Source organism: Antechinus flavipes, chromosome 2, assembly GCF_016432865.1.
Source record: "Antechinus flavipes isolate AdamAnt ecotype Samford, QLD, Australia chromosome 2, AdamAnt_v2, whole genome shotgun sequence".
NCBI classification, from domain to species: domain Eukaryota; kingdom Metazoa; phylum Chordata; class Mammalia; order Dasyuromorphia; family Dasyuridae; genus Antechinus; species Antechinus flavipes.
The window spans coordinates 47828340-47840735 of NC_067399.1; the positions used below are offsets into that span (position 1 = coordinate 47828340).

The window sequence follows — 12396 nt, forward strand, 5'->3', positions numbered from 1 at the left end:
TATTTAACAGGAATACAATAAATTCTTATTGACTGATCATACAGTGCAAAATATTCTTTATCATCAAACTTTCTTCTGCTTTACTATGAAATACTGTAAATTCCCATATTTGTCCATCTATAAATGAAATGTGAACACATAGGTGACACAGAAGATACAATATTAGGCTTGAAGTCAGAAAGACTCAAATTCAAGTCCTGCTTCACATACTTATTATCTGTATGATTTTGGAAAGCCATTGTGAGGTTTGCTCCTGTGCAAAACTGGGGAATTAAGAGCACTTGCTTCAAAAGGTTATTGTGAGACTGGTAAAAGATAATATGGAATTGTTCTTATTATTAAAATCTCAAAATTGTTGAACAGGATTATTACTAGCATATAGATGAGACAAAGTACCCTGTTTTCTTCTCCAGGGGTTTAGATATCAAAGTCTAATTGTGGACTCTTTAGTCAGTAGACATTTCTGGATTCCATTATACTGTGAGCTTTGTGAAGGCAGGGACAGCCTCTTTTACCTCTTTTTATATCCCTAGCACTTAGCATAGTGCTTGGCACATAGGAGGTATTTTAAAAAATATTTATTGATTGCCAAATTATTATTATTTTCATTTATTTATTTATTTTGCTGAGGCAATTGGGATTAAGTGACTTGCCCAGGGTCACAGCTAGGAAGTGTTAAGTGTCTGAGACCAGATTTGAACTTGGATCCTCCTGACTTCAGGGCTAATGCTCTATCCACTGCATCACCTAGCTGCTCCTCCCAAATTATTTTTATGCCTAGGAAATGCCAAAAACTTTTCATGTACGTCAAAAGCTTCCCTCAAGAATGCTCATCTCATGATAATTAACATACAGATGTTTGAGACTAGCTTAAACAAAACAGATGTCTTGATAAATGTTATTTTAACTAAATTGAAAACTAATTAGAAATATCTCAAAGGATTTTTAGCCCAACTAAGTTTAGAGCCAGGAGAGATTGTAGGACTATATAGTAAGAGTCAGAAAGGAAGAGTGGGAGCCAGCTAGACCAATAGTCCCATTTTACAGAGAAGAAAATCATTCCAAGGAGGCTAGGGAAATTGTCCAAGGCCACAGCATAGTGACTGAAGAGGGTTTTGAACCTGTGTCTTCTGATTCCAGAGTCAGTGCTCTCTCCATGATAGAATTCTACCTCCCTTTGGCAAATCTTGCCATCTCAGATGCTTCTGAGAGCTTTTCTACTTTCTATGCTGGACATTTATTGTCTAAGAGATAGCAAATATTTATGTGCATTTGACACAGGGAAAATAGAAATTTACACCTATGCTCAAACATTGATTCCCTAATAGCCTTCAGATTTAATTTTGGAAAATAGGATATAATGTATTATATATGTTTTATATATATATATATACCATGATTCTCAAAATATGCTTTACACCTCTCTCAATTAATTTCAAAAGTTAAATAAAATGTGCCCAGAATTATTTTATTAAAAAAAGGAAAAATCCAAATATAGATGCTTTTTAACATACATAAAACTGCATTATAATAGATTCCTTGCTATGCCATTAAATAAAGATACTAGTACAAATCACAGTCTGACTCTATAGAATCTGGTCTTAAACAATGTGCTAAACCTCTCTTTTAGTGAACCATCAAGTAAAAAGCATTTTTAGTTCAGTAAGGAAAGAAGAAAATTGCAATGCCAATCTGTCTACCTCATTTCCATTACCTGATCATTTGGCTCCCTATGTATGCATGTTTCATGTAGGTGAATGGTTTGGAAGTTTAACTTAGTTGTTTTTTGTGGGAGGGGTAGGTTTGGTAGCGTGAGGTAATTAGAATTGAGGAAAGTAAAGGATAACTATAAATCAAGATAAGATAAAACTCAGTTTACCTATCTGTTTTCCCTTAAAGTAAATGGCACAGTTAGGATCTTTTATTATTCAATAGATGTTACTATGTATCTGACTTTTATAAATGTATTATTCCATAAAGCTGATTGTAATAAAACAAAAATCATTATTTTTATGTACTATCCAATCATAGAAATTATATTGTCATATAGAATATTTCTTTTAAAAAATCATTAAATTAAATTGGGAGGTGGGGATAAATGGAGTCATTTCAATCATGCTCAACTCTCCATGACCTTATTTGGGGTTTTCTTGACCAAGATAGTGAAATGGTTTGCCATTTCCTTCTTCAGCTCATTTTAAAGATAAGGAACTAAGGCAAGAAGAGTTAAGTGACCTATCCAGGATCACACAGTAAGTGTCCAGGGCAAGATTTGAACTCCTATCCTCATGATTCCAGGATCATTACTCTATGGACACTAAGTCATCTAGCTGCCCCAGATTGTTTCTAAGTTAATGTTATCCACTCAATAAAGGTACTTTTTTTCTATATCTGTTTTATGGGTGTTGATACATGAAAGTTTCAAATAGTTGCTATGACAAGTTAACTAGCATACCATAACTAATATATTGGGCCAGCTAGATGGCACAGCGGATAAAGCTGAATCTAGAGAACAAAAGATCTGAGTTCAAGTTTGACTTCAAACATTTACTAGCTGTGTTATCTTGGGCAAGACACTTTACCTCCATCAGCCTCAGTTTCCTCAATTCAAAAATAAGGATCATAATAGCACCTTCCTCCTACAGTTGTAGTGGCACTCAATTATGGCCCATAATAAGCACATATTGTATAAAAAGGCTATTATTTCAATAGTCAAGAGAATTTTTGGATCAGGAAAATCCTGCTACTAATGAAGACTGACAACTCTGCAACTGATATAGACTTATGGAGTTGCCCAAGGCATAGAGCCAGTAAGAGGCAGAGACCACTTTGGGGCCTACTCTCTAAGCACTATGCCACAATGCCTTTTCACGATCTACAGAAAAGATGGGGGTGGAAGAGATAAGAAAGTGATAACTTATTTATGCCTCAAATTTCTCCTCTGCAAAAGAAAGGTAATCTCTTCATTATTTAGAGGACCATACCTAGTGAACCTTATATAAATGTGAACTCTTAATGTCACTATTAGTCTCTATCTGTAATCACTCTAGTCCAGGTCCTCATGTCCCACTTACTTTCCCCAATGATTGGAAGTTTCTTAATTAGTTTTCCTACCTCCTAGCTCTCTTCTCTCTAATCTGACACCTTTCCTATATGATTGCCAAAGTAATTTTCCTAATGCTGACTTTAAAACCTTTAATGCTTATGAAATCAAACACTAACTCCTTAAATGCCCCTCAAAGTTCCTCCCAATCTGGTTCCAGCCTCCTTTTCCCATTTTACTGTATACTACTATATTTGTGGTTGTTCAATCATTTCAGTCATACCTGACTCTTGTGACCCCATCTGGGGTTTTCTTGGGAAAATGACTAGAGTGGTTAGCAATTTATTTCTCTGATACTATTATATAGACAATCTGCATTCTAGTCAAATATTCTAGTCAAATTGAACTCTACATAGTTCTCCAATCTCATCATTTACTCTAATGATTGTACTTTTACAGCAGCCATTCCTTTTTTTAACTTATTTTTAATATACACTGCTTTATGAATCATATTGGGACAGAAAAATTAGAGCAATTAGAGCAGAAAAACTCCCCTCTCATGGGAAAGGGGGGGAAAAAACCAGAAAAAAAGAAGTGAACATAGCATGTTCATAGAATACTAATTTACATTCAGTCTCCTTAATTCTTTTTCTGGATGCAGATGGCATTTGCTGTTCAAAGTCTATTGGGATTGCTTTGGATAACTGAACCACTGAGAAGAATCAAGACTTTCATAGTTAACCATTACACATTCTTGCTGTTACTGTGTACAATGTATTCCTGGTTCTGCTTGTTTTGCTCAGCATCAGTTTATGTAAATCTTTCCAGGCCTTTCTAAAATCAGCTTGTTCATTATATATATACATATACGTGTATATATATATATATATATAATATTCCATTAATTCATTATTCCCCAATTGATAGGCATCTACTCATTTTCCAATTCTTTATATCAGCCATTCCTAAAATGGATCTCTATCTCTACTTACTGAAATCTTTTCCTTCTTTCAAAAGCAAAGACAATGCTACCTATTTCATAAAGCTTTCCCTAAGCTCTGAACTCTTAAGTGTTCTCCCTCTAATAATTTCTAACAAAATGACTAATTTTTTTGCACTTATTATATGCAGTAGAACTGTTTCTGAATTAGTCTTATCCATGCCTCTCATTTTCAAGACATCAGAGGAGGGATTGTCTTCTTTTATCTTTGTAATCCCAACACTTAGTACAATGCATTGCATGTAGTGAGTGCTTAATAAACCTCAAATTAAGAGGAATAAGCATGTCAAAATTTCTATGAGTGAGTTATTAAAAGTTATAGTTTATAGATTAAAGGGTACTCTAAGATTTAAAATTTAGATTTACATTTTTTAAAAAATCTACTGACATCTTTGCTTGAATATTTCCCCCTTTCACAAAAATAATGTGACTTGATAAATATGTGTGTTTGAACATACTGCCAATTCAAGACAATTTTATTTGGTAAAAAAGAATGATTTAATCATTTTTGAAAAACAATTTTTTTTCTTTTTTCTCTTTAAAAAGTTAAAGCAATGTGAAGGATTAAAAAAATTTTAATGGTGACATAAGAATCTGACTCTAAGAATGATAGATTAATTATTGTAGCATTTATCTTATTGATCTTTAATGCCAAAAAGGTCGAAAATACCTGCTTTCTGAACTTTTCACATTTTTTGCCTTGATGTTGAATTCTAAACTCTATATGTCTTGATACTTTTATTCTTGGTCACCTTTTTAATTATGTAAGAAAGTACTTAAGTTCATTTGAATAGTTTTTCTTTTTAGAAAAGGAACTATTTACTTAGGAACCAACCATTTTAATCATTAATAACCAACAGAACTACATGAAATTGTTAGCCTAAGGCTTCTGCTTATTACAGTATTGGACTACTATTCCTATAGTTGCTTTGGCATGAAAATATGAAAAGCTAAAGAAGGTCTTAACAAGTAACTTCATTTCACAACATATAGCATAATATTCTGGATTGTGGATTAGTGTCCTATCAGCACCATGGGAGGAAAAAAACCTGCATTGGTGAATCTGAGAAATACAATGTCCATTTAATAATCAAATTACAAAGTATAGTCATTAATATCCATACCTCAAGATTTAAAAAATTAATCTTGTATTTATAAAGTAAAGAGTATTTATAAAGTAAAATCTTTATGGCAAAACTAGAAGTCTGTTCCCATCAGGCTCTTGTACATGACTGCATATAATATTGCTCCTTCAAAATCTTTAAGAATTTATAAGCATTCTCCTTTGACTTCAATGATTATTTTACAATGGCTTAACAAATTCATGTTTAAATTACTTAGATTTTTCCTAGATATCCTGTCTTATATATAGAAAAATGTTAAATGATAAATAAAATGAGGGAAATCAAGTTGGCACTAAAATTTACCCTTCTGGTAATACAGTTATCAGTAAAGATACAATTAGTATCGCTTCAAACACAAATGGCAATCAAGTGATATTTATATTAACTCTTAAAAAGAATAATATGTCCAGTTTAATGTAATTCATCTACCTTGAAAAAATTTTTGTTTGGTTGTTTTTTTTTTAAACCAATAACATACTGGAATTTTAGAATAAAACAGGTTGAGTTTTTAAAATTAAAACAAATAAAATAATTCTACATATAACTATACTGTCATGATTTTCTTTTCCAGTCTTCCGATCATCTTTATAGCTAGGAACTTATTAATTTTCTCCTTTACAATTCAGCATGCTTCCTTTGGTTCAAATCTCTTACAACTTTCATTTGGCTTTAATCTTGCTTGAAGAAATCTTTTTTTCTGTACAACTTGAGAAAATTGACATCGTATTAACTGTCATAAGAAGTGTTTCAAATTGTGGGAAGTAGGATAGCACAAGATAAAGAACATTGGCTGTAAAGTCAGAGGATATGGGACTTCAAATTCCTAGTTTGATACTAACTACCTCTGTTACCCTGGTCACTTATAACCTTACTGAACTAAGCTTTTTCACCTATAAAATCAATTAGCTGGAAGAAGCCATTCTCTGAGGTCCTTTCTGGTTCTAGACATAGGACACTATGACCCAAATTCAAGTCTCATTTAATTTTATTTTTAATAAAGTCTTCTAAAAAGAAACTGAAATTTTGGGGTGTTATTTTTTTTGTTGTTGTTGTTTTTGTTTTTGGAAAGGAAGATAGTTTTGTTTGTTATGTTTTACCAAAAACTCCATTCATTTAGCTCTTAATTTTGTAAAACTTATGCCAAAAAGCATAGAGGAAACAGACTTTTAGTTCTAGTCAAACTCATATCTTTACAAACAGTCTCAAAAGATATAAAAGAAATCAGTTAGTTAATTTCTACTTGTGGATTTAACGTGACACCATTAACAAAATTTTGGTGATTTCTTTTATATTTTATGACCCCATATAATTTTAATTTTTTAAAACTATTATTCAATTAAAATAGCTACATTTGTGAAAAAATATTCAAAAAAATTTTAGAATTCAGTGGATACTTCACCAGTATCATCTTGTAAATCTAATTACTTAAAAGTTTGATGGCACACAATTAAATCCACAGAATCTGTTAGAAAATGCCTGACAACACATGAACAGTGAGCAGTGCTGTAAAGTTTCTTTGCCATATTCAAAGTTTTTGTGATCCCAACCAGAAGTATTTTTACTGCACTACACAGATCAGTGAAAGGCTTTTGTGTACAAGATAAATACATTTTAAAACCACATTAAAAGCTTTAAGAACACCAGTAGCATCCCATTTGCAAAGCAACTTTCTGCTTCCTTGTTCTCTTTCCCATACTAGCAAAATCTACTTAACACTCCCTTCTGATGGACTTCAAAGACCATTTTAAAGACCGGAGGAACTAGACTACATAAGAAATCAATCCATGAGGAGAGACACATGAACCTCAAGTATATGTATTGCTTTAACTTTTATAAATCAAAACCACTTGATCTCAATTTTACTAAAGTTGAATGAAAGCTATGTAAAGCAATATATTAAGGAAAGAATCCACATACTAGCTTTGCTAATCAAATCTTTATCATAATTTGCTGTCTGCTCTCAATCTTTTCTTGGAATGTTAACTGAAATATTGTGCCAAAAAATAAGAGAGCAATAAGGGGTTTTTATTTATGTTTAAAGCATATGATCTGGAAGCTCATATAAATATAAACTAGGTGAATTTCAAATGCATTATATATTTGTACAAGTCTTACATTTAATTCTCTACTTATTTTAATCTGAATCTAGTGAGTATGAAATCATGCTACCCTGAGTTACACATACATTTTAATATGCAATGAAAAGGTTATAGTAACATGCTACAAACAGAAAAGAGATTTGAGTGCTTTACATCCTGAGTTTCTCCAGGTCATGCAAAACATTAATAGTATTTTCTTCCTTTAAGCTAATAAAGACCATCATTGAAAAAAAAATACAGTCTCAAACACCATTTTCTATCCATAGCTTGAAATTTAACCTTTTATGTGCAGTGATAGTTATCTTCAAATTGGTTTCCATATTTGAAGACAGGATCAATTACAAACAATGCAATTTATAGAAAGACAATGTGAAAGATGTCAATCAAAAAGCATTTTATCAAGTGCTTAGTATGTGCCAGGCACTGTTTTAAGCACTTAAATTTTAAACAATAACTGCTTGCTTATAACAGTATATCGTTTACATGAAGCAGATGAACTAAAGAAAATTATATGGCAAAAAATACATGTTAAAACCTTTTAAATTAAACCCTCAGTTATCCTCCATGATGATCTTTTTGATCCAAACTTTGCCAGCACTGTTCATGTGGGGCAGCATAGTATACATAACTTACAGGTTTCTTCAATAAAATAAAATGAAATGCATACCAGCAGCAACTACAGCTGGAGGAGGCGAGCCTGCCTCACCGCCACTTGTCTGACTCATGGATGCTACAGATGTTTCTCTAGATGGAGGTAACTGTAACTCCTTTGGGAGAAGATCATAGACAGATTCTGAGGGGAAAAAAAAAGCAGAAGCAATTAAATATGAATTCAACAAGACTATGTCCTAAAGGTAACAGAAAAGGAGGGAAAAGTTCTACTTCTACAAAAATATTTATAGTGTTTTTATATGTAAAGACAGAAAACTGGAAGCAACCTATGTGATTGGAAAATATCTGAATAAATTATGGTATATCTGCAATAAAATATGCTATTAACGACACAAAAATTACAAATGTTTAAAAATAAGTATAGGAAAGCATATAAAGTATTCCAAGAAAAGCAAAACTAGAGTTCTATACACTGTTTATAGCTGTATGAAAAACAAGCAAATAAGCACACAGATAAAATGAATTCAGAAAAAGATAAATAATTTTTTAAATATTTTTTCAAAAGTTTAAATTTTTTTCTTTTATCAAAATGTAAACATTTTAGAGTTTATTATTTTATTTAAATTAGGGTCTATAGTTTTGTAGGAAATTTCTACAAGTGATCTGAGCTGGAAAGGAACTGCTAAGACCACACTAGAACCACAGGACCATATCAGATGTTTCTAGGGGACGAGATCTACTTTTTTCCTTTGCATCTTTTATCTAGAAAAGTCTACTTATAAAAAGGGATTGCTCCCTTTAATTTTGTCAAAGCCATCCATCCATCTTTCTCTTATTCTCTCATTTTGTCTTTCTTCTTAAATCCCATAGTTAGAAATCTTTGCTAAATGTTTGATGGATATGTGTGTCCACAATTGTCTTTGATTTAAAAGAGATGTCCTAACGACCATCATTTTAATAATTTGCTGGCTTTATTAATAAAATGATCAAATTCCCTACACACACAAAATAATAATTTAGGATCTTATTTCTCACTTCATTTTTCCTTATTTGCTAAAATTGTTAATAAAATTATTAAAAAATAAAATCAATAACATCTAAAAATAATAGCATTTATATAGATAATTTATATAGACAGCTTAAAGCACTATGTAGTTCTTTAAGATTTGCAAAGCATTTTATATAAGTTGAATCATTTGATCTTTACAACAACCTTTTGAAGTACGTATTACTATTTCTATTTTATAGATGAGGAAATTAAAGAGACCCAAGTGTTTTGCCTAGAATGACACCACTAGTCTGAGACCTTTAAAATAAAAAAAATAAGCTGATAGAACTGAGAACATTTCTTTTTTTCATTCTTTTTTTGTTTGAGAAAAAAGTGGAAAAAAATGCTTTAAACTGCACTCAGAGTTTATCAATTCTCTCTCTAGAGGTAGATGACACTCACTGTTCATCATAAGTCCTTTGGAATTATATTGATCAGAATAGCTAAGTCTTTCATAGTTGATTACTGTGATGTGATAACATTGCTATTTCTGTGTAACGTTCTGATTTTGTTCACTTCACTTTGTATCAATTCATTTAAGTCTTCCCAGGTTTTTCTGAAACTATTTCATTCATCTTTTTTTTTTTTTTAATCCATCATATACCACAGCTTCTTCAGCAATTCCCTAATTACTAATGGGCATATCCTTAATTTCCAATTGTCACCACCAAAAGAAATTTTATAGTGTGTGTGAGTGGGTCTTTTTCATTAAAAATTTCATGTAATCCATGGACTGATGCTAAGTGAGATGAGCAGAACCAGGAGATCATTATACATTTCGACAACGATATTGTATGAGGATGTATTCTGATGGAAGTGGATTTCTATGACAAAGAGACTTAACTGAGTTTCAATGGATAAATGATGGACAGAAACAACTACACCCAAAGAAGGAATACTGGGAAATGAATATGAACTATTTGCATTTTTGATTTTCTTCCCGAGTTATTTTTACCTTCTGAATCCAATTCTCCCTGTGCAGCGGGAGAACTGTTCGGTTCTGCAAATATGTATTGTATCTAGGATATACTGCAACATATTTAACATATATAGGACTGCTTGGGGGGGGGGGTGGAGGGAGGGAGGGTAAAAAACGAAACATAAGCGATTGCAAGGGATAATGTTGTATAAAAATTATCCTGGCATGGATTCTGTCAATACAAAGTTATTATTAAATAAAATAAAATTAAAAAAAAATTTCATGTAATCAAAATTATACACTTTACCTATACGATCCTCTCTATCTCTTTTGATTACCAACTCTCCCCTTATCAATAGCTCTAACAAGTAATTTTTCCCATGCTCCTCTAATTTGCTAATATTTCCCCTTTATGTCTAAATCATGCACCCATTTTGACTTATCTTGATAAACAATGTGAAACACGGCTCAGGCCTAGTTTCTGCCATCCTGCTTTGCATTGAGACATTTTAATACTCATTTTCCTGATTCCAAATCCAACAATTTCTTATAAATCTCAATAATCTGAGAGACTACTCAGCAGACACCTAATATTCCTAAGTATCTTATAAAAAGAACAATATTAATATTACCAACATATAATTATGCAATTAAAAATTATTTTTGTTCCCTTTAGAGTCATTTCTTTTTTTTTTTTAGTTATGTATTTTTTTTAATTATAACTTTTTATTGACAGAGCCCATGCCTGGGTAATTTTTTTACAACATTATCCTTGCACTCACTTCTGTCTGACGTTTCCCCTCCTTCCCTCCATCTCCTCCCCCAGATGGCAAAGCAGTTCTATACATGTTAAATATGTCACAATATATCCTAGATACAATATATGTGTGCAGAATGGAACAGTTCTCTTGTTGCAAAGGAAGAATTGGACTCAGAAGGTAAAAATAATCTGGGAAGAAAGACAAAAATGCAAGCAGTTTACATTTATTTCCCAGTGTTCTTTCTTTGGGTGTAGCTGCTTCTGTCCATCCTTGATCAATTGAAACTGAGATCCCTTTAGAGTCATTTCTATCTCTTCTATAAACATATTTAGGATGGTGATATCAGAAGTCAATTGCAATAGTCCTACTTCCCTTGAGAGTCAACAGTATTTTTTTTAAAATAAAAACTTTTACAAATTTTTTCCATCTTTCTTCTGTTTGTTGTCCTCCCAATTTCATGCTCTCAGAATGACTATGTATTTAAATTTCTTGCCAAGTTCTCTTTAAACTAGTTTTACACTCTTACTTTGCTCTGTGGTTTTTGTTTTCTGCTTGTTTGGTTTGGGGGTCTGTTTGTTTTTTTTTTTGGAGGGGGGAGATTCCTTAAGGTAATGTTTCTCATAATCTTTTACTATACTTCTCTGGAAGAGAGCTTGTATATTAAATTGTCATTACACTTAGCCAGGAAATGAATTGTTTCCTGATTCAGCATTCTATTGCTTGGAATATGAAAATTAACATTTATATAGCACTTACTAAGTGCCAAGCACATTGCTAAGAACTATACAAATACTCTTTTGATCCTCATGACAATCCTAAAAAGTAGGTACTATTATCATTCCTATTTTAAAAATGAGGAAACTGAGGTAAACAGAGATTAAATAACTTGCCTACAGTCATACATCTGAGGCCATAGCTTTTCCTAATTGCAGACCAGAATTCTATCACAGTATTACCTAAGCTGCTTAACACACACACACACACACACACACACACACACACACACACACACACACACACACCACTCACTCGCTCCTTGGGAGTATACCCCAAGGAGAGAATCATGGAAGTTACTAAAAAAAAATAAATTTATAGTAGTATTTTTTTTAAATAATCAAGAACTAGAAACAAAAGAGAGGACCACTGACTAAGGAAAAGTTTAAGAAATTATGCTTTATGAATGTAATAATCTATTATTATTTATATAATGTTTACAACAATGGCAAAATAATACTGAATAAATGTATAGTAAGGAAGCAGAAACAAAGAGCACAAACTATGCTTAATAGAACCTTAGAAGGGGACAAAAAAAACATGACAACTTTAGGAAACAGCAAGGTCAAGTGAAGGCAAGAGTAAGAAGCAAGCAAATGCATGAACCAGAAAGCAAGAGGTGAGGTATATAGATTTAGATACAAATCAGGTATACAAATCAAACATTTGCTGATAATACATCATAATTTCCTGATTCCCACTTTCTGTTACAAGATGCCATATGGGGTCACAAACCACAATTTAAGAAGCTGGAGACAAGATGACTTTTAAGGTCCCTAATAGTCTTGCTTTATGATGCTATTAATCACTTCTTCACCAACCTGGATGCAGTCTTTTCATTACTCTTCAGCTTAACAAGATCTTTTCCTAAAATTTAGTACCCAGACTAAACACTGTACTCCAAATGTGATCTGATCAAGACATATCTCCTCTATAGATCAACATCAAACTGCTTGAATGCACTAAAGATATTATTCTATAGCCCTCTTTTCAAGTTGAAATGTATTAAATATGTT

General features: G+C 32.1%; 1 protein-coding gene across 2 annotated transcripts in view; it reads right to left on the minus strand.

The window, feature by feature from the left end:
- Positions 1-12396, minus strand: part of NFAT5 (nuclear factor of activated T cells 5) — a 129567-nt gene that overhangs the window by 59954 nt on the left and 57217 nt on the right. The window contains exon 2 of one of the 2 annotated variants that reach the window (XM_051974706.1): positions 7934-8059. In XM_051974706.1, coding sequence (XP_051830666.1) covers positions 7934-8059 — 126 coding nt within the window. Of the gene's footprint in view, positions 1-7933; positions 8060-12396 lie in introns of those variants that run through there. The other variant, XM_051974707.1, reaches the window with a different exon arrangement.